This window comes from Bidens hawaiensis, unplaced genomic scaffold, assembly GCF_021521415.1.
Source record: "Bidens hawaiensis isolate Kalapana, Puna unplaced genomic scaffold, B.hawaiensis_p1.1 tig00032931_1, whole genome shotgun sequence".
In the NCBI taxonomy this organism is placed as follows: domain Eukaryota; kingdom Viridiplantae; phylum Streptophyta; class Magnoliopsida; order Asterales; family Asteraceae; genus Bidens; species Bidens hawaiensis.
Genome location: NW_027495642.1, coordinates 38,718 through 60,885, shown reverse-complemented (window position 1 = coordinate 60,885; position 22,168 = coordinate 38,718). Strand labels below are relative to the sequence as shown.

General features: G+C 36.7%; 1 protein-coding gene across 1 annotated transcript; it reads right to left on the bottom strand.

Annotated features, from left to right (window-relative positions):
* Positions 1-8,167: 8,167 nt before the first annotated feature.
* LOC143584330 (protein FAR1-RELATED SEQUENCE 5-like) lies at positions 8,168-14,607 on the bottom strand. Its single transcript, XM_077066410.1, has 9 exons — positions 14,382-14,607; positions 11,502-11,570; positions 10,470-10,565; positions 9,564-10,359; positions 9,429-9,490; positions 9,236-9,381; positions 8,928-9,101; positions 8,532-8,762; positions 8,168-8,437 (listed from the first exon to the last, which is right to left on the bottom strand). The coding sequence occupies exons 1-9, from the start codon at positions 14,605-14,607 to the stop codon at positions 8,168-8,170; spliced, it is 2,070 nt and encodes a 689-aa protein (XP_076922525.1).
* Positions 14,608-22,168: the final 7,561 nt, after the last annotated feature.

Below are 22,168 nucleotides of genomic sequence, written 5' to 3'. Positions count from 1 at the left end.
GTTAACAATGTCGACCAGTAAGTTATCCTTGTTGTTCAAATGTTATTGTATTTGAGGTGTGTAGGTTGTGGGTGTAGCTATGATTGAGCAGATGTAGGATAGTCTGTTGGTAATGACTATTTAGGTGTCGATGTTCATATCAATATATACATGATGTTGGACAGGGTTGTATGAAAGTACGATTAAGATGTATTTATTGTAGTATGTATTTGCGGTCGTTGTTAGTGTTTTTTGTTTGTTATTTTTTTTTGTACATAGGTGTTTAAAAGTAGTGTAGATTTCTGGTTATGTAGTTGATTTGAGCAGCAACCAGTATATCAGTTATGGGTTTTGTATGTGTACACAATGAACTGTGTACCTTGTGGTTTTAGAGTTGTGTAGGTGTTTTTAGTGTGTTGTTGTGTCGTTTGAGTTACGTATGCTGTGTATATGTGTTTTATTTTGATGTGTATGCCGTGTATATGAGTTATGGGTGTATGATGTGTACTACAAAAGACGGTCTACGCAGGTCTGGTTCTGATGTATATGTGTAGGAGTTTGTTCTTGTAGATATGTTTGATGAGGATGCTGATATTTGCGTATGTTATGCAGGTCATAGCCGGATGGAGTGGATGTTGATGATGTCGACTAGTAAGTTATCCTTGTTGTTCAGATGCTATTGTATTTTTGGGTATTTTAGTTGGACATCGTTAAGGCTGTTTCGGTTGTGTGGTTTGGTTTTTGATAGTTTCGTTTATGGATTGTGTAGAGAGGAAAAGTGAAAGGATTGCCAAGAGAATTAGTTTTTCTAGGTTTGTTAACGATAGTGCGAACCCGGTGGATGTTGACGCGGAAGAGGGGAACATGGATAAGCAAAACGGTATGTATTAGTGATTTAAAAGTGTAAGGTGCACAGTAACAGTAACAAATAAGAATAACCCTATGTGTTAGTGTTTTAAAAATGTAAGGTAAATAGTGAAAGTAACAATAATTAGGTTACTGTGGCGTTTGTATGTAGCGATTGTATTGAAGGTCGATAGTGTATTATGTTGTGTTTGCTAATGGGTGTTTTGTGAGTGCAGCGGACCGCGAGAAGACACATGGAACAGAGAAGATTCCAAAAGCGCAGCAGTCACCTGCTAAGAAGAAACGTAGAAGTATGGATGGATTGTGTATAAGAGTAGTGTATCACTGTTTTGGTTGAAGGATATATTTATAGAGATTGTGTAATGGTATTCAACGATCGTATGAATGTAGGAGATATAGCGTACGGTGATCAAGGGGGGAGTAAGAGTAAGGAAAAAGGTATGTGTCTTTGTTTGCAAAATGTTATTAAGGGGATGTAAACAAAAATAGGGGCCATTTACGTTAATAGCTATCGTTGTTTGGATTTTTGTTTGTATAGTATGTTTGGTTTTATAGACCGTGGTGTCTTGTGTAGGGCACTTCGAGAGCAGAGATGAAACCAAGGAGTTACGTAAAGGAGAAAAGTCAGCGGGTAAAAAAAAGCACATTGGTAAGTTTGTTTTTTATGAAAAAAATTTATCAATATGTTTGTAGGAGGAGTTATTTATGTAGAATTATATTTTCGGCTGACAAATGTTGATTTAACTGTAGGGGGTGTCGCATACGATGGGTAACGAGAGAATAAGAGTAAGGAGAAAGGTACGTGTCTTTTGTCAATACCTTTTAGACATGTGTTGTAATATAATCTCGTAGCATACATGTTGTTAGAGGCTTCTTATTGTAGATATGTGGGTTTATGGTTGACCAATGTTTTAAAAAATGTAGGGGATGTGTCATACGGTGAAGGTGGATCTGGTGTTGTGGTCGGTTCGTCGACAGAGCTAATGGAAATTGATGACGACTTTGTCAAAGAGCAAGCTGCTTTGGTCTTCCATAACACTGAGCTAGCCGTAACAAAACAAGAGAACTTGAAACGGAAGACAAAGTATGAGAAGTATAATGTCCCAAGCATAAGGACCAGATCTTTTCCACATTCGCTGTGTAGTTCGTTGAAGAAACTTTCGAATGCACAGCGGAAGTGTGTAACGGATATGGGTTTTGGTAAATTCATGTCGATGACTGTTGATGGAATACCAGGGAACTTGGGATATTATGTGGTGGACAGCTTAATACGTCAACAATGACTTTGGAATTGTGTGAAGGTGGGTTAAGGCTAACAAATGAGGGTATTCATTCGTTGACGGGGTTACCTAAAGTAGGTGAAGTAGTTGTAAAGTGTGAGGATTCAAAATCGATTCTAAGTGTAAGTAAGGCATGGAAAAAGGTACATGGTAAAAGTGATTTGAGCCCTCCGGATATAGATAGCAGGCTTGGAACATATGATCAAGCTGACTGGATGTTTAAGGTTGACTTTCTGATGCTGTTCATGGCGATAATGGTAGAGTGTTCTGGAAACGGTAGATGTCTAAAGGCTTTTCTACCGTTCTTTAATAAGGAGTGTGATGTGAAGAACATTGATTGGTGTGAGGTTATATACCGTAGTATTATAGAGTGTACGGATAAATGTAAGCGTGACGATCGTAAGAATTACTATGTTGGGCCGCTAACAATACTAGCTGTAAGTGATGTAACCTAACAAATTTATCGTTATTTGTACTATGACGTATTCGTTCTCTAATAGTAGATGCAATACGTTTCTGTTTTAAATGTGGATATGGTGTAGGTATTTAGACGTAGAACTCACTGATACAATTGTACAGAATATAAAATATATGATACTTGTTGGTGTGAACATTGATGTAGTAAAATTTAAAGGTATAGTATTACTGTATGGTAGTTAGTATTCACAGTTAGTAATGATTTCTGCTATGTTTTGAAGTTGTGGTATATAGAATAAATAATCGTATATGGTTTTCATGTGGATAGGGTGTAGGTAATTACACGTAGTTGAAACTGATTTAACCGTTGATAATATAAACATGAACTTAGTCGTTGTTGTGAACATTGATGTCATAAAAGTTATTGTAATCTTAGTTAATGTCCTGTGTCGACAGTTTGGATAGATATGTTCAACGTAAGTAATGATCTTTGCTATGCTTGAAGTTGTATTATGATGACAAAGTAAGGGTGGATGGAGTACCAGCCGCACTATCAAATCTCGGTCTATTTGGCTAGACGTTAGATAAGTTGAAGGATAGGCAACATATTGAAATAGTTGGTGGTGGGTTCGGTAGACGCATGAATGTAAAAATGATACGATCTTCAAAGAAGAGAAGTGGTAAGGAGAAAGTAAATGGTGAGGATGGTCTGGCACTAGAAGAATCTGAGTTGTAGGTAATATTCATTTACGCGTTTTATGTCACACCGTTTTATTGTTTACTTTGTTGAAAGTACTGTCGAGTTTGTAATACTGCCGACTGTTGTGTATGTAGGCGAAGGTGCAACGCATGGGGAAAGTGTTAGCCATGCTTTCTAGATGTAAGGAGGAATTTGAAAAGTTAATGAAAGAAGCGTATGATGGGTATCCCGGGGATGGTGATCTGAAAGAACTTGCTGATAAGTACACTGAGGTTGTTCAACATGAGGACGGATGGAAGAGGTATTTGGGGGATTGTGGACGTAAAAGCAGAGGTAACAAAATGGAGGATGTGCGGGTAGGAAAACAATTAAAACTGGCTGCATGTGTAGGCCATGTTAGTAACGAAAAGAGCATTGAGCCTAGCATACAGAAAACGGTAGAAGAAAAGGGAGAAGAGGTACGCGAAGTAGATGATTTAGATGTTCTAGATCCTAATTGCTCACCATTTTGGAGTGATCCGAATGTTGTGAAAGAGTTGTGCGACAGTGTGGACAAGGTGATTGCTGGTGGGAAAGGAAGCGGAAGTGGAAGGGAAGATGGAATTGTCAGCCCCAGGGCATCGAAGGGTGTAACACAGGAAAGTAATCTGGTTTTGTTTGAACCGACGTTTAGTTTGGGAATGACACAGATTGGTGAAGAAGTAGTGTTGAAGACACCAACGATAGCAAAGATAGTAGGTTATGCACTAGGTGAGGATGTTGAGTTGAGGACAGGGGATTGTCAAGGGAGGCAAGTGATTGATAGTGATACAGAGCATGTTCCTTTGAGTGAAGTGTCAAGACAAATGGTCGATAAAGGTAAAGGTATAGAAAGGGAGAAAAGGGAAATACGTCAAAGCTACCGGCTTAGATCGCTGTATATGTATAGGCCGGTGGATATCACTAGGAAAAAAGAAAAAGATGAGACTCTTGTTTGGAGGTACATACATAGGACTGGTGGCCCAGAAACGTAAGTCGTCTGATATACTTTACGCTAGGTTCATATCTTAGTTTTAGTACTAGTAACAAAATTGTGTGTCTTTGTAGGGAAACTTTGTTTTCGACTGAAGGTGGACTGTTAGGTTTGCAGGGTGCGTTCGAGACACTGCAGCCGAACATGACGATAAGTAGCAACGTGATCTCGTGTTTCTCGATGGTATTGAATGAAGGGGAGTCAGCTCGGAGCGATTCGTCACCGTTTTGGTTGTTTATAGGGCCAATCGAGCTTCTAAGTTCTGTTACACTTGCTTTTCATGTATGTTAAAGTAAATGTTAAGTAGTCGGGTGCATTGGGCTTGTGTTTACATCTTTATAGTTGATAGTATTCAATATTTAAACCTTAGTTTGGGATGGTGACTGGTACGGGAGGGGCCCATGCGTTAAAATGACATGGTTATGTAGTCAAATTGGTACTTTGGTATTTGTTAGTTTTTAGTCATGTAGCGTAGTACATAACGAGAAATTGTAACATGTGCTTGGATTGCGGGATGATCAGATGTGGTAGTATAAATTTTGTCAACTGTCTGTGTGTGTTATTGTTTTTGAGATTAAGGAATGCTGAGACGTTATAGTTGATGGGATACGGTTGTGTGTACATGTTCAAAGGTCCGTATGTATTCTCGTGATGCTAGTTGACTAGTAAGTTGAGGTGGTTAGGAGGTGGAGCTGGTTGTTTGTGGGAATGCCATGGTCAACCGATCGATGTCGTCTGTATGTGAGGAGTATTCGTGGTCGAACACCGGGTAATAATAATGAATATTTTGTAGTTGTTATTAAGGGGGGTAGATATGTAGGTGTTAGAGATATGTTGTGGTTATAGATACGTGTGCCGACGTTGGATACACCCTGTGTGTGTAAGTCGTGTATGCTGTGTGTATGATTTAACGGTGTATGCTGTGTAATAAATCCGGCGTGAACTGGCTGTCTGTTTGTGATGTATAGGTGTACGAGGTTTACCATGGAGTTAAATATTATGTAGATTGGGCTGTTGTGTATACCGTGTGTATAGAAATCGTGTATACTGTGTAGTAAGTCCGTTGGTATACGCATGTCTGTTTGTGATGTACATGGGTCAGAGTTTTTTCATGTAGTTACGGGTTATAAGGAATAGTCGTGGTCAATCACCGGATTAGCGTAGAGGTAGATTGTGTAGTTATTTCGGTAGTGTAAACGTCTACAACTGTTGGTGTGATTTAGTCTTTTATGCGATCAACAGAATGTAGTTTCTGTGTTTTTATTTTTTTAAATTAAAATAATGCTTATTCAGTATGGTAGCTCGGATACGGTAGTAGTGTATACATATTGTTTGACTGTTTAAAGTTAATTGTTTGTAAATGTTTTTTGAATTTAACATAATCATTTGAGTTGAGTGTTGATTGGATACGGTAGTTTGTACAAATTTAACTGTCTGTGTTGCTTTATTGTTGTATTTAACAGACTGATTATAGTTGATGGCCGATCAGATAGTGTAATGTATGTATTGATTAATGTTTTTTGAAATTAACAGAATGGAGGCTTGATCGAGTTTAAAGATGTGACGTTCACAGCGGGCGTTGGATTAATAAAGGAGAATCTAAGGCGAGCGGTTAACAACGATGTGAGAAAATTAAGAATCCGGCCATATGACATGTTTGTAATACCGATAGTGACAGGTGATCACTGTTATTTAGTGTGCTTTGATGTGAAAAATCTAGCAATTGAGGTGTTAGACAATGTTAATAAGGACACAAACAAAAGGCGGTCGAAATCCGAGAAGGATTTGATTGAAGAGTATAGTGGCGTTTGCACACGTACGGTGATGAAACTGGTTAGTATGGTTGGAGTATAAATGCGAATTTGTTATTGTTTATTGTTTGATAATAAATGACAAGGCTGGGTAACGTCTAATGATGTATGGTTTTTGCAGAAGAAGTTTTTGGTGAGTTACCTCCGAATCGTTGATCATCCAAAAGCAATTCCAATGGAAGGGGTAGAACCAAAGTGGCTGAAGTTAAGGTGCACTAGAAAGGAATATGAAGAGTCTGGGTTGTTCACAATGAGGCACATGGAGACATTTAACGAGGGGAGTAACTGCTGCTATGGACTTGGGGAGGCAGCGATGAAGAATAAAAAGGTATTAGTCAGCTTAAGGATAAAGTACACCGCAAAGATTCTCCTGTCTTCAGTGAATAAGCAGAAAGAGAAGATAGATGAAGCATTGGCAAGCGATTGATGGATGCATGCGTGAAGTCTAGTAACACGGTTTTAGTATCTAATGTTTTATAGTTTTAATAATTATGTCTCTTGTCTTTCTGTCCAAAACTCCTTTATGTTAAGACGTTAGTCTGTTTTGTTTATGGTTGATAAAACCTTTTGGTATGTCGATGTGCTTTTGATTCTGATGTATCAGCTATGTATCAAAGGCTGGGTTTCGATGACCGAATTTTGAGGATCTTTAAATGTAACTGGATTTAAGTATGTTAATGAAGTTGGTATTTTAATTAGATGTTTATGTGCTGTCGGATGCAGTAAATGCGTGGGTAATTGAGTTGTTGCAATATGTTTGTTGTTTCACGCAAAGTATGCGATTATTGTTTTGGGTTTTATGTTGGCTAAACAAGGTAACGGTTGAATGTGTCTAGTGTCAAGTTAGTTAGTGTCAAGTTTGTTAGTGTAATGTTGTGTAGAGTATAGTGGAGAAGCGCACAAAGATAATGACACGTACTTGAAGTCCACTTGGTGCATATGAATGATATTATACAATTATTGTTGACCAACTGGTAACCACATATGGGCATTTATCCAGGTAGGACCGACACGCAAACAACCGTTTATCCAGAACTTGGTACCTATAGAATATAACATGTTGTGTATGCAGGGTTTTAAAAGATATTCACATTCCATAATTTTGTGAACGATGTGCCTTCACAGATGAGTTGTTTAACCACAGCAAATTCCATGCTCACTTATTGGTTGCCAGACAGAGACGCACGTAGTTGACTTGTAGGGGATGATGACAACTTTTGGTACGGCGACATATGTAAATAGATAAGTGTAGTTTACTCAAGCATATGCAAATCTAAAAGTTTTTCAAGTCAGAGAGTTGGTATGAAAGCGATTATCATGTGTTTTACATGTAAGAGTATAACATGATTTGTGTTAATGCATCAAATCGATGTACAATAAACGGTTGGCAGAGAGAAACGCATGTATTTTACATTAAATAAACGAATATAACATTTCCTAGGGCTACAAATCTAAAAAAATAATCGTATGTTACACAAGTGTGATTTCAATATATGTGTATGAAATTGAAATGTGATGTTTATTGAACACGTAAAGGTGTAACAGTAGATGGTAATGTCTCGAAAGTAGAAAAACAAATAAAATAAAAGATATTATTCAGTATTGTAGTCGGTATCGCTCGTGTCATCCGAATCTTCAGACTAACCCGTTTCAGATGTGTCAACGGTCTCATCGGTTTCAGCATATTCCGCCGGTTGGTTACCAGTCGTTGCCATTTTGTCTTTTCTCCTTGTTGCCTTTCCTTTCAGCATTGTTCCCTTTGTTTTCGCCTACGTTCCTTCTCTTCCATAACTTTCTTATGGTTACGCGAGTCATGACCACGAACCTTTTTGTTACATTTTGCACAAAAACGTTTTGGTTTTTTGCTTTTCTTCTTAGCCTTCTCGCCTGGACCAATCTTGCGCTTGCGAGAACCTGAACCCTTATTTTTAATCCCGGTTGGTGGCTTTATTGTGATTTGCTCAGGTAACTTGTAGCCAATCAAGTCTTGTATTGTGGCGGAGTTGCTGTTATATGAAGGTTCTATAGGAATTTTTTCCCATATTTGGACCTTGATCTGATTCATCTGATCGACCAACGATTGAAGAAATTCTATGTTTCCTCATGCACGGTCGGCACACTGATTGGTCAAAGACAAAAACTTTTGCCTTAGTTTAGATCTTTCATCAAGGGGAACACCGTATCTGGTTTCAATCTTGAAAAGTGATGAGGGTATAACGTCACTCCTCCATCGAGAAAGAATGTATTTGTCAGGGATTTCATCAATAAGCTTGATTTGGAGGACTTTGAAGATGTGTCTACACAGGTAACCGATGCGAGTGAAACCCTTACAGGAACATGAAAATGTGTTGTCATTAGGATTCTGAGTCACCTGCAGTATACGTTAAATTAGGGTTAGTATTTAGTGAAATGATAGTAGGTTATGGACAAATGTAAGATATGTTGTTACATGATAGGAGATGTACCTTAAATTCACCAACAAACCCATTGCGTTTGTCTTTGTGATTGATAAGATGAATGTTCAATCCATCTGCGGAGTCAACACATGTACGTGCGTAATGATACAAACCCTTTGTAATCTCTTTCTGAACTTCTTTGAAAATTGTTATAGTGTAGACGTAGGAGGCGTGACGCTCGATTGGCAAACGGGTCTCTAACGGTGGTGTCTTTGTTGTGGTATCATTTTGCAATTCGCGCTGCACGTGTCATTGAGCATTCAATGCCATTTCAAAGCAGTTCATGAATTGAACAAGATTGTTGCCAGGGCTAGAATATACTTTGAACTATGAGTTAGAACTCTCACAACGTGAGGTAGTCTTCATCAAACAACACATTGGAATATCTCTAAAGTAAGCCGGAACCCAACTTCCCCTAATAGCAAACATGTCTTTTAACCATTTGTTTTCGCTTAAATTAAATTCATCAATCAAATCATGCCATCTGGATTCAAACGTCTCCGGCTTGATGAATACATTCCAAACCAGCTTGTTAACACGACATCTAATTTCTTCATTAACCTGAATCTCACCCTTCAGCTATAAAACAAAAAAAAAGTAACCAGCAATGTTGAACATGAAAATAGAAGCAGTAAATAACTTAAAATGACAAACGTATACCACAATAATTAAAAACTGGATTAGAACATTGATAATGAAAGTCGTATACATACCTTAATAGGTATTTTGTTTGTAACGTGCCACATGTACAGCCTATGTGTAGATTCATTCAAAACAGATGAAACGGCTTGTTTCATTGCTGGATCTTGATCTGTCAACACCAACCTGGGCTGCTTGCCATGAGCTGATAGGAACGTATCTAGTAACCACTTGTATGAATCATTTCGGAATGTATTAAGCCGGCACCGAAGGTAACACATTTCTTGTGGTAGTCAACGCCCGTGAAAGGAACAAAAATCATGTCACGCCTGAATTAAAAATAAAGGGTGGTTAATTAGAATTATAATTCATTGACGAGAAACGTAGCGCGATATTTGATACCTGTTTGTTGAGTATGTTGCATCAAAAGCTAGCACTTCACCAAACATACTGTAGTTGCATCTAGATACGCCGTCAGACCAGAATATAGACCGTAGCACACCGTCAACAGCTTTGAATTGGAAAAAAAAATCCTCCAAATGACTCATGTTGTGGGTGAACCTATCGACAATCATTTGAGCATCCGCATTAGCTACACAATACCTGACATTGCGAGCATGGTTCTTAAAATCAGTCTTTGATCCCGTGACCAAATGTTGTCCACCCTTCAAAGATGACTGAACACGGTGAGCAACGACTGGACCAAAACCTGTAGTTTGAAGATTTTGAATAAATTCCTTGTCTGAAAACTGTAACTGTCTTCTCCCGCGTGTTAAGTCCATATTGTAATCACTAACAAGCCCATGATTGTGAGCCTCTATGAAATCATATATCTCAAAACCGATAGAGTTCGATGGAACTTTAAGTTTGATACACGCATTGCAACCTGTAACCTTTATATTCGTGTGGCGTCGCTTGGAAGCGGACGATGACGTGTCCATGGTATCGACATCTTTGCAACGTGGGGCACCGGCTTTGCTGCACACCATATACCTATGAGATATGACACCTTTGGTCCATGTTATGGTTGACATCCTTACATCGAAACCGGCCTTGGCTACATACGCCTTGTACATAGCAACCACGTCATCCCAAGTTTTAAATTGTAGACCAATCGAAGGTTTTTCATGTGACGGGATATTTGGGATCCAACATTTTGACCCATTAGACGAGTATAAGCAAATTGGTTTGTCATTTTCTGCATATAATATTAATTTTAAAAGTTCAAACTAGCTACTAATACTTGGATAAACTTAAGTAAGTGTTAATGAAAGAAATTAAAAGTGAATTAAACTTGCTAACTCTTACGTTCAAGGCTGATAACCCGTGGAACACTCGACTGTCCGATTAACAACTCGCTGTTTTCTGGATCAACAGCTTGTATCTGGTCAAGATGATGGTTTCCTGTCACAAACCGTTTGAATATGATTATAATGTCTAGTAAATGTTAAAAATGTTGGCCAACTATATAAGTATAGGAACATAATGAATTTACGTAGTCAAATAAAAATAGCAATAGATGCAGACTATAGAGGACATAAGATGACTACTTTTAACAAGTTGAGATGCAAACACGTAAACCAAGTTAGTATTTACATAATTGTTGAACTACACAACAATATGCTAGTAAGATATAAAAGACAATATACCATTAACTACACAAAGGACAACATAGCTACAACATACACGCAGCTTTACATGCGATGAAAAAAATTACTATCAGACCTACAGAGTATAGTGCATCAACATATGACATCAACAACATAACATCATTAAGTGGTTGACAAAAACAACATATACAATGAACAAATACTGAAAAAACTCATAACATTCGATATGTCTCGAAAAAAGATAGTCCTTCCATAAAGTGAAGTCACCAACATAGGAAAGTAACCACTATTTGCAGAAGCTGTTTGATGTTTCAGACTATAAAAAGCAAACTCGTAACTAGTTGAACGACCTTACTTTAGTAACTTACAAAAGTACCTTTAATCATGTAAAAATAAATAACAATGTCAAACAAACAGAATAACAACTGTAATAGACCATATGTTTGAATAATATTAGATATAACCACATAGAAAACAAACATCGAAAAACAAAGCTACACATGTGACAAACGTACGCACATATTTGTCTGGATCCGTGCATACAAATGTATGAACATAGACAGACAGGTGACAACCGTTGACGCATATTAGTTATATATGAACATACATACACAGTTTACACAGCTACACAGGTGACAAACGTACATGTATCTTTGACCGGATCCGAACAATTTCTGAGTAATGCTTAAAGTTGAAAAACATGATAAATTATGCAAAAAATATAAGTTACCATCAGAATCGTTACTCGGTATGCTGATTGTCTGAACATTATGTGTAGTTAAGTCATTACCCATTTCACCTGCTTAGATATAGAATTCGATAAAATCAATTCAATTTAAAAACCAAAATAAGAGAAATAGTTGTACCAGAATATTAGTTATGTGTTTAGTGGAATGTGCAATAAGGTCTTTATGAAACAGTTGAGTATAATAAATTAAGGAAAATAAACAGTTTTAAACTCATAATTGGACATTTATGGTTGTATATTGAGTAAGACATCTAAAATTTAATGAAATTGATCTTTCATAACTAAAAACAAATAATCAAACACATTTTGGGAAACATAACAAAAATTGAAGGAAATCAACACTAGAATTATATATAGATAAGAAAAACTTTTAATTGATTTTATAGAAAATCATTTATCAAACAAATAGTTGATTTTATAGAAAATTGTCATGTACTATGATAACCTGATTTAATTTATGAAACCCTAATAAATAATATGATCATACTGGGAAATACAAAGGGGTAGGTGGAAGGGGGAAGGGGAAATCGGATTAGATATACACCTGGATTTGCTGTTCTTGAGTAGCCGAATCATATTGATTTGAATTGAGCTTGATCGGGAGCATATTAATATTAGGCATAACATTAGTTTGGTGATTGTCAAAATCAAAATCCATATCAATAGCATGACTGAAAACATCTAATATTGGGATGCTATTCATCTGGGATTATGAAATCAAATGTTTATATTGAATGATGGGAATGATGGAATAACATATTAGATGACTAATATTGATAAACAATGTTGAAACGGTTGCTGGTAATTAGGATTTACCAATTCTAATATTAAAATAAAATGACCATAATAACCTTATAATTAAATAAATTGAAATATTAAAAGAAAAGATATGATTGGATGATATTACTTCTCGCTGTAAAAAAACTTCTGAAAAGATCTAATACCTATATATATATATATATATATATATATATATATATATATATATATATATATATGTTTGCAGGACAAACATATATTATGTATGAAGTTTAGTTATTTGAAATGGATGGTTTTATTTGTAATGCCCAAGCTTGTCTTTAGAAGGTGTGCCAAAGGCGATAGGCGCTAGGTATCGGCATGCTGTATACCTTTTAAATATTTTAAAAATTACCTCATTGATTTTCAAATAAAGTTCTTACTATTTTGATTTTTATATAATTTCATTATCGAAGTAAATTAGGAGTATAAATCCAAAAGTTAGTTGATTGGTAGATCACTTTCTTATCTACTGACATAAAAAAAATAATGTTTATGGATGATTATGATAAATGAGTAAACGAGTATGCATATTTCGAGTAATTGGGATAGGTAACGACTACAACATGCATGCCATGTACTTGGGAAAATAATCTCAAATCCGGTTATATACTCAAATACCCATCTCTAATAGTTGAATGTTTTGGGTTCACCTGTGTAAATACCTTTTAACAGTCATTAAGAGGCTACCTCTTAATAGCTCATAATCTCTTAATGGTTAAGAGGTAGGCTTAAGTCTGAATGGTTAAGATGCTACCTCTTAATGGTTACCTCTTAACCATTCAGACTTAAGGTTACCTTTTAATCATTCAGATATTATGAGCCATTAAGAGGTGCCTCTTAATGGGTATTAAAGAGGCTACCAAACAGCTCCTTAGTCAAAATCAATGGCTGTAGAAGGCTAAAATGTAAAAACAGCAAAAATAGTGAAGAAATTATAAAAGGTTTGACTTGTTAATAAGGTTGACACGTAATGTATAACTGTATAAGATGAGATTTAAGAAAATTTTGGTTGTAGGTAAAGCTTCAGGCCTGGTTCTTAGGCTGTGCCAACCGTGTAGTGGCACGAGGCCCAAAATGCAAATGGGCCCAAAGGCTTTGGAATAATATTAACGTTTTTGAATAGTTTGACCCTCTAAGATTGGTCATGATGTGTATTCTGAGGTAAGAAAGGTGAAGAAGCACCATCGGAGTTTTCTTAGGCGGCTATAGCGAGAAGCCATTGGAGCTCTGTTCTTTTGCTTGTGAATGTGTTAGGGGTAGAGGTGCATAAATCGGTTAACCGGTAACCGGTTTTTTTGCTAACCGGTTTTTTTGTCGGTGGCTAATAACCTGTTAGACCGGTTAATCGGGTCGGGCAGTACCCGGTTATTCACCAGAAATACCCTAACCGGTCTAACCAGGTTCGGTTAATACCCTAACCGGTTAACCGGTAACCGGTTTAAAAGCCGGGTTTTTTTTAAAGCAGGAAAAATCAGTAGAAAATCTGGAAAAATAAAAAAAATGCTGGAAAAATCAGAAAAAATTAAAAAAAAACTAATAACACTGTTTTTGATTAATTTTTACACATTTTCAACATTTTTAATAACCATTGCTTCAAAATAATACATATTGAAGTTGAAAATAAACGTTTATAATCTTCGTGACGTTGAATCGTTCGTTTATTCTCTCCATTTATTGTTTATTCTTCCTTGGGCCTTCGGCTTCATCGTTTAATGATTTTATCTTCGTTATCCATGTCATCTACATTAAACGGGTCTTCGCGATCTGGTTCGGGACTACTCGATCGCACTGAATCATCATACATTTGTAATTCCTCGGTTAGTGGTTGTGCGGCACCCATTGCTGCTTCTTCTTTGTGTAGTTTTCCTTCAACATCGAGCTCTCCTTCAAGATTAGATACATGTTGGATACAGGCCGCCGCATTCAAGTGGTCTTTTAAGCAAATGCACATTTCCAACGATTCTGGTGTTAGCCTCGTCCTTCGTATCGAAAAAATCCTACCACTCAAAGAAAAAGCACTTTCCGAAGCTACCGTAGAAGCTTGGACGATTAGTAAATCACGGGCCATGGCGGCAAGCACGGGAAATTGAGGTTCCATTTTCTTCCACCAACCCGAAATATCAAAGTTTTCAAAATCATTTGCAGTGAACATAAAATCGGTTGCACCATACCGGCTTAGCTCGCTATTTGGTGCGCTACCACGAGCTTTTTTAATTTTATCGTTTCTTATATTATTAAACAAGCTTATGTTTGGGTTACTTGATGACGAGCTTTCTCCAAAACCCATTGATTGTCGAACGTTCGGTGTCGAACCATATTTAAGAGCATAATATTCAAACATGTTTTCTAAATAAGTATTGAATTTTCTCACTTGTTTTGATGAATAATTATGGTCATCTAAATGCAAATCCAAAGCCCAACAATTTTTTCGATTAAAGTTTCAACCCCGGTAACAGTTAAAGTTGGGTTCAACGCGGCGGCACCAGTAAAAACCGCCGGAAATTCTTCAAAATATTTTCTCAATTTTAGTTTCATTGGAGCTATCATATAATCGTACATTGGATCGGCGTACTCAAAATCGTTTATTTTGACACAAATCAACCAAATTTGATGAATAACCAATGAACTTGTCGGGTAATAAACTCCAGACAAATAAGTGGTTGCATTTTTAAAAACTTTAAGCAACTCACTTAACTTTGTAATCGTTTCCCAACCCTTTGACGAAAATGCCTTAACTTTTCGTTTCTTAGCAAGATTGTCATGGAATAATTCCAAAGTCGGTCTTTGTCTTAACCCGCTATCAAGCATTAACCAAGTCGAATTCCACCTAGTAGGTACATCGAAATACGGACCTAAAGTGATGGAACCGGTTTCGGTACACAATTGCAAGTATCTTGTATATCTTTGCTTACTAGTTCTAAAAATTTCGGTTAACATTATTCTAAAGCGCTCGATTAACCTTTTTATTTGCTTAACTTTTAAACCGTCTAGTACAACCTAGTTAATGATATGTGCAACACATCGAGTATGAAAAAAACACCGTCACAAATCGGTTGGTATTTAGCTTTAGTTTTTCAACCGCGGCGGTGTTATTTGACGCTTTATCAAAAGATATGGAAATAAGCTTGTCTTGTAATTTATATGTTTGTATAACATCATCTAAAATATAAAACAAGTTTTGGGCGGTGTGAGCATAACTAAATAACTCAAACGCGATCGTACGCTTCATCATTTGCTACGTGTCGGGATTTACCCAATGCGCGGTAACGCAAAGATACGAAAACGGTATACCGTGCGGAGCCGACCAAACGTCGGTAGTTAAGTTAACACCAGTTTTTAAGTTTTCCAAACCCAAAACTAATTCTTTTTATGTTTTTTTCCACATCTTTAAACAATCGCGTCTTATGCGACTTACATGTTGATACCGAGGTTGGAGCGTTTTTTGAATCATTTTTGTCAAGCGCGGGTTGTCAAAATGATCAAACTGCAAGCCTTCTTAAAGGAAAAACTTTGCCATCCTATCACGAACGTTGTCGAGGTTGAAAACCCAAATATCGGCTCCATCGGTTGAAAGATGCGCTTGATCCGGGGCCGGATGTTTTTCACGACTTGACAATGATTTGAAAGGTGAAGCCTTAAAGTGGAGTTCGATTCGGGTGCGTAAAATTTCCCACATTTTTTGCACCGAGCCTTAAATGACCCGTTCGACATTTCACACTTGTCGAAACTAGCCCAAAGGGTTGTGTCTCGGTTTGTTGAGACAATCTTCATGACGGTTAAACCACCTAGTTGTTCGAGTGTTGCCATTTTTTTGAGGTTTTTGAAGCGGTTTTTGAGTTCGGTTTTTACGGGTTTTGCGGTTTTTTTTCGTTTTTGACAGCTCAGAAAGTGGTGTTATTAAAGAATAAATATTCACTGAATATTCACCATTATTGTATTTATTTTGTATCCATTTTTGTGTTTGCTAAACTCCTCAATAATAGGAGTAAATTATGTAATTATTCTCTATATAATAGATTTCGATAACCTCCAATTCAGTGAGGTTGATGTTACCAAATTATACATGGTATCAGTCGCTAAAACCTTTTCTTCCTAACCCTAATCATCTTCTTCCTTCCTGGGAATCCCCATGGCTGCCTCTAATTCCTCCTCTAAATCCTCGATGAACACCATTCTACACATGATAACTATAAAGCTATCCTCCACCAATTATCTCCTATGGAGGGATCATATGCTACAAATTTTCACCGTTCACAAACTGCTTGGTCACATTGATGGTTCTCTTCCTAAACCTTCACCCACTATTACAATCAATGAAAAAATTGTTCCTAATCCCCAAGCCTCCATTTGGGATGATGATGAATAGCGCACCATCATAATCTTGAACTCTTCTCTCACCGAAGAGTCCGCAGCCGAAGTACTAGGCATCAACAATGCTCATCAAATCTGGTCTACACTAGAAACCGCTTATAGCAACTCATTGTTGAACGCATTCATTTATTGTGTGATACCCTTCGGCAACTCACGAAAGGATCCTCTACGGTAACTGAATTTGGCTGACGTTTTAAAACAATCTGCGATCAACTTGCTGCTGTAGGTCAGCCGGTAGTTGAATTCGATAAGGTTCACTGGTTTCTTTGTGGTTTAGGGCCATCATTTGAGAATTTTTCCATCTCCATATGAGCTATCAGAACAGCACCTCCGTTCCGTGATTTACTTTTTCAAGCGGAGAGTCATGAATTGTTTTTGCAAACCCTCCAAGGCACCGCTTCACCCTCGGTTGCGTTTCATGCTCAGAATACTCGTTGGCCATCCTCTTCAAACCGTGGCAGATTTTCTAACTCTCGTGGAACAGGTTCTCGTAACCGCAACAATGGTGGTCGCGGGCGCAATTCTGGTCATAACCCACCCCGATGCCAACTATGCTGAAATTATGGTCATTATGTGTCCTCGTATCCCCACTACAATATTTCTCCTCGTCAAACCCCTAATCAAGATGAATCAATGGCAAAGGCTTTCCAGCTATTATCTGTTAGTAAACTAACTATGGATCACCCGGTTCATGTTTTATTTTCTCAACCATTCTTTAATATTTAGGACCGGAAAACAAAAAGAGTGCTCACTAAAGGCATCTATGAGAATGGCCTTTATGTACTCAAAGATGATCCTCAAGCTTTGGTTGCTGTTTCTCGTATTTCCACACGGGCCTCCTATGAGTTATGGCATGCTCGCTTACGTCATGTGTCTTTTGATGTTATTTCTACTTTGAATAAATTGGGTTTATTATCAGTAACTTCAGTTTTATCCAAACCTAATGTTTACACCCCTTGTCAACTCTCTAAGAGTCGTCGTTTGTCATTTGAACCTAATTTAAAACGTTCATCTCATCCATTAGATTTGATACATTGTGATTTGTGGGGTCCTGCACCTGTTTGTTCTAAGGACGGATATAGATATTATGTTGCGTTTATTGATGATTATTCGAGGTTCACATGGCTTTACCCGCTCAAAAGTAAGACCAGTTTTTACACGGTTTTACCTGTTTTCATTAAACTAGTTCAAACGCAATGCTCGCGTAAAATAAAAGTTTTTCAAAGTGATGGTTGCACGGAATTTGTAAATCAAACCGTCAGAAAAATCTTTGAGTCAAATGGTACTTTTCACCGGTTTTCGTGTCCTCACACGCCTCAACAAAATGGGTGATCCGAGAGAACATAGACACATCGACGAAACTGGACTTGCCATGCTATTTAATGCTCACATTCCAGCAGCGTATTGGGTCGATGCTTTCATGTCGGCCATATTTATAATCAATCGCTTGCCCACTCCATTATTGAAAAACAAGTCTCCTTTTCAGTTAATGTTCTCTCAAGAACCTCAATACGCGAATCTTCGCACATATGGTTGTCAAGTTTTTCCATATTTGCGTGATTATTTCAAACATAAACTTGAACCAAGGAGCATTCCATGTGTCTTCATTGGCTATAGTACACAACACAAAGGATATCGATGCCTTGACCCAACCACTTCACGAGTATATATTACTCGACATGCTCGATTTAATGAAAAAGTTTTTTCATTTAGTGGTTCACAAACTTCAAGTAGCCTTATAAATCTGGAACTTACTACTTTTTTGGATGATATCCATGTTCCAGTGGCATCTCCTAATAAATCCACTATCCCAACCACATATACCCATAACCCGTCTACTTCCACTCCCTCACAGCCCACTAAAGCCTATTCCACCCCTTCCCTGCCATGTACCCTATGCAAATCCCCACAACCATCTACAAACCTGCAGACCAACATAAACCAACTCCCAAATTCATCATCTCCTAATACAAGCCCATTGCACAGCCCCTCTAGCCCCATACAAACTGAACCACCCTCATCACAGCCTGAACCGTCTTCACCACAACCCAATTATGACACTTCTATACCGCAACCCACTGCTTAAACCTCCCCCATTTCCTCCACTGCTCCTACACCTGCTGCCCCTACATCGATTCATCTAATGAAAACTAGATCTAAATCTAGTATATATAAGCCAAGGCATCACGCAGACTTAGCCTCTCTCACCACTCATCCTCTTCATATTGCCCTCTCTACTATAACTGAACCACGAGGATTTAAAACGGTCTAGTGACCGTTTTATGCTTTTTTGGACCAATTTTAACCCTCCATACTAGTAAAAATAGGTATTGTGTGTGTTGGGTTGATTACACCTGTATAATTTGGTAAAATCAACCTCACTGAATTGGAGGTTATCGAAATCTATTATATAGAGAATAATTACATAATTTACTCCTATAATTGAGGAGTTTAGCAAACATAAAAATGGATATAAAATAAATACAATAATGGTGAATATTTATTCTCAAATAGCCCCCTTCAAATAGCCACCTTTCCGATTGAAGGGGACCGTTAAAATTGGTCCAAAAAAGCATAAAACGGTCACTAGACCGTTGTAAACGGTCAAAAAATGGGCCTGCATGCTGCTGCATTGTTTTTAACGGTAATAACCGGTTTTTAAAACCGATTTTAAAAAAACCGGTTACTAACTGGTTCTTAGGTGAAAAACAATAACCGGTTTCTACGCGGTAGTTTGAAACGGTTAAAACCCGGTCTAGTACAAACCAGTTACTAACCGGTTACCTTTTCAGGTACGAACCGGTTGGTAAACGGTTAACCCGTTACTGTGTGCACTTCTAGTTGGGGGAAGAAGAAAAGATTAGGTTTTAAATATGGGCTTTTTGTTAAATAGTTTTAGGCCCACTATTAAATATACTCTATTAGAATAAGTTATCATAAGTAAAAAGTTATAAATATGTATAAAAAAAGCTTTTGGAAACGTGCAATTAACATCAGTAAATAGTAACTCTATACATGAAATTTAAACATTTATATTAATATTATATTTATTGTCTTATTGCATTACTAGGTTAGAGCCCGTGTTCCACACGGTCTAAATTAAATAAAAATAAAAAATTGTTATATGTAATACATTAATTATAAGTGAATTAACAATATATCACTTAGAAGTCAAGAAATTCAACACAACAACTACTTAAGTGGAGTTGGTAAACATCTTTAGTTTGAATCATGTTGCTTTAATATATAGTTAGATTAGATTACATTACATTACTTATTGATTTAGTTAGCTTATCATTTAGAAATTATATAATATATGTTTTATTTATCATATTTTTGTCACAGTTAAATAGTTCATTTAATGTAATTGCATTATTTCGTGATTATGTAAATTAATTACATATAATTATATCATTTTAACTGTTTTAAGTATATATATTCAATCCGAACTGAGGACGGGTTTTTGGAGTCAGCTCACCGTCGCGGGATCGCAACCCTTTGTCCCGGCCATTGTAGCACGTGTGTCGCTAAGGGCATAAGGGGCATGACGACTTGACGTCATCCTCCGGCTTATCACCGGCAGTCTGTTCAGGATTCCATACTCAATAATGACAACTTAACACGAGTGTTGTGCTCGTTGCGGGACTTAACTCAACACCTTACGGCACGAGCCGTCAAAGTGCACCAGTATTTTTGAAAGTTTTAAAATAATTGATTTTATAGCTATTTTAAATTTAAGACTTTTAAAGTTCACATGATGTTTAGCCTTTCCAAGATGAAACTCAATGTTTGAAACTTTAAATATTTTTCGTTTTTGTCTAGAAATCATGTCTCTCGTTCCCAAATGCAAATACCTCTCCCATTCTCAAACGCTAGGAGAGTCTCAAGATTCGCTTAAGTAATTTCGATTATTTTCATACACTATTTTTGTTTTGTTTATTTATAACAATTGTATTCGTATTGTGGCTGATTGATATAAAACTGATGAGTTTATATTACAAAGAGGAGGCCCAAAAATTTTTTCACACGAGGCCTAAATTTTTTTTATCATTCTTGAGGACGGGCCTGTAAAGCTTATTTGGTTGTACATAAGGCAGTGTGTGACATTTGTCAATTTCGGGTCTTGTTTTTATTCGTTTTTGTATTTGTTTATTATGTAAACCGACCCGAATTGTAAACCAAAGCTTATGTTATAATCAAAATGATGGATTTATGTTACAATATTGTTCACACTTGTTGGGTCTTGAAAACATCCTACCTTTATTTTTATTTTTATTTATTTATTTATTTATTTATTATTATTATTTTTTTTTTGTTGTTTTGTGTTTTTGTGTTGATCCATTTTGCATGAAAACTCTTGTGTCTCACACCCATATTTGACCACCAACATTACCCTATATATACACACCACCTTCCCTCTTCATTTTCCCTTACAACAACTCCAAAAAAAAAAAAAAAACTCTCTCAAACATCAAAGATTCAAGGTTATCTTCTTAAGTGTTCTTGAAGGTTTTTAGTCTTTCATCTTAATTAGTTTATGTAGCCTTATTAATACTTGTTTATGGTTGTGAAACACATATATAATATACACCCCTTGTTTACCTTTGGTAGTTACTTCTCCGATTCTGGTCGGTGTGGTTTCGGACCTCATAAGGCAAGGCTTCATGGAGGACTTCGTGTCCTTGATATATATACATCTATATAACTTGTTCAAAGATATTAATCTTGCTTATTTTAGTTTGTTGGTCATGTTTACAAGTTCCATGGTTATGGGTTTTTAAGAGTCTATGCTTCGGTTTAACCGTAAATAGCTCTAAACCGTAAACCGAACTTTGTTACTAGTTTTGTTTGTTTAAACATACTTAGTGTTAGATCTAAGTTTCTAAAATCATTTTTACAAATTCTATGGTTATGAGTTTGTAGAATCTTACCTCGGTCTTAACCCGAAACACGATCCGAACCGAAAACCGAACTTTTGTTTAAAGACTTTATTGTTAACTTTTGGTATTTTTTATTTGTACATTATTATACAAGTTCTCTAGTGTTTGGACATGTGGAAACCAACTATGAACTTGTTGTGAGATGGAAACCGAACCAAACCGATTCTTGCTCGTTTAAGGCACACAAGTGTTTTTTTTTAGCCATCAAGACTTGTATATTTCTTTAAAAATAGTTACAAATTGATTTTTAAAAATTTTCTTAAGTACTTGGAAATGTTGGATCCAACTTGATCTCATAACAAAGTTTGGACCGACAAAACAGAACACTCGCTTAACGTGCGTTGTTAGTTATAAAACAATGGAACTACATACTTGGTTAAGTCTTATTAAATTTTATTGAGTTATCTCATAACATTCAATATTTTGGAAAGTTGACTTTGGGTTTGACCAATTATCAAGACCCGAACCGACAACCCGAACACTCGATAAAAAAAAACCCGTTTTAGTATCTTTATTCCAAAGGGATTTGCATTCTTG

Coding starts and splice junctions, on each gene's coding strand:
- LOC143584330 (XM_077066410.1), bottom strand. CDS start 14,607: ATGGGTTTTGGAGAAAGCTCGTCATCAAGTAACCCAAACATAAGCTTG. Junction 9,102..9,235: donor CAAACAAAATACCTATTAAG/GTATGTATACGA, acceptor TTTGTTTTATAG/CTGAAGGGTGAGATTCAGGT. Junction 8,438..8,531: donor GGTTTGTTGGTGAATTTAAG/GTACATCTCCTA, acceptor CGTATACTGCAG/GTGACTCAGAATCCTAATGA.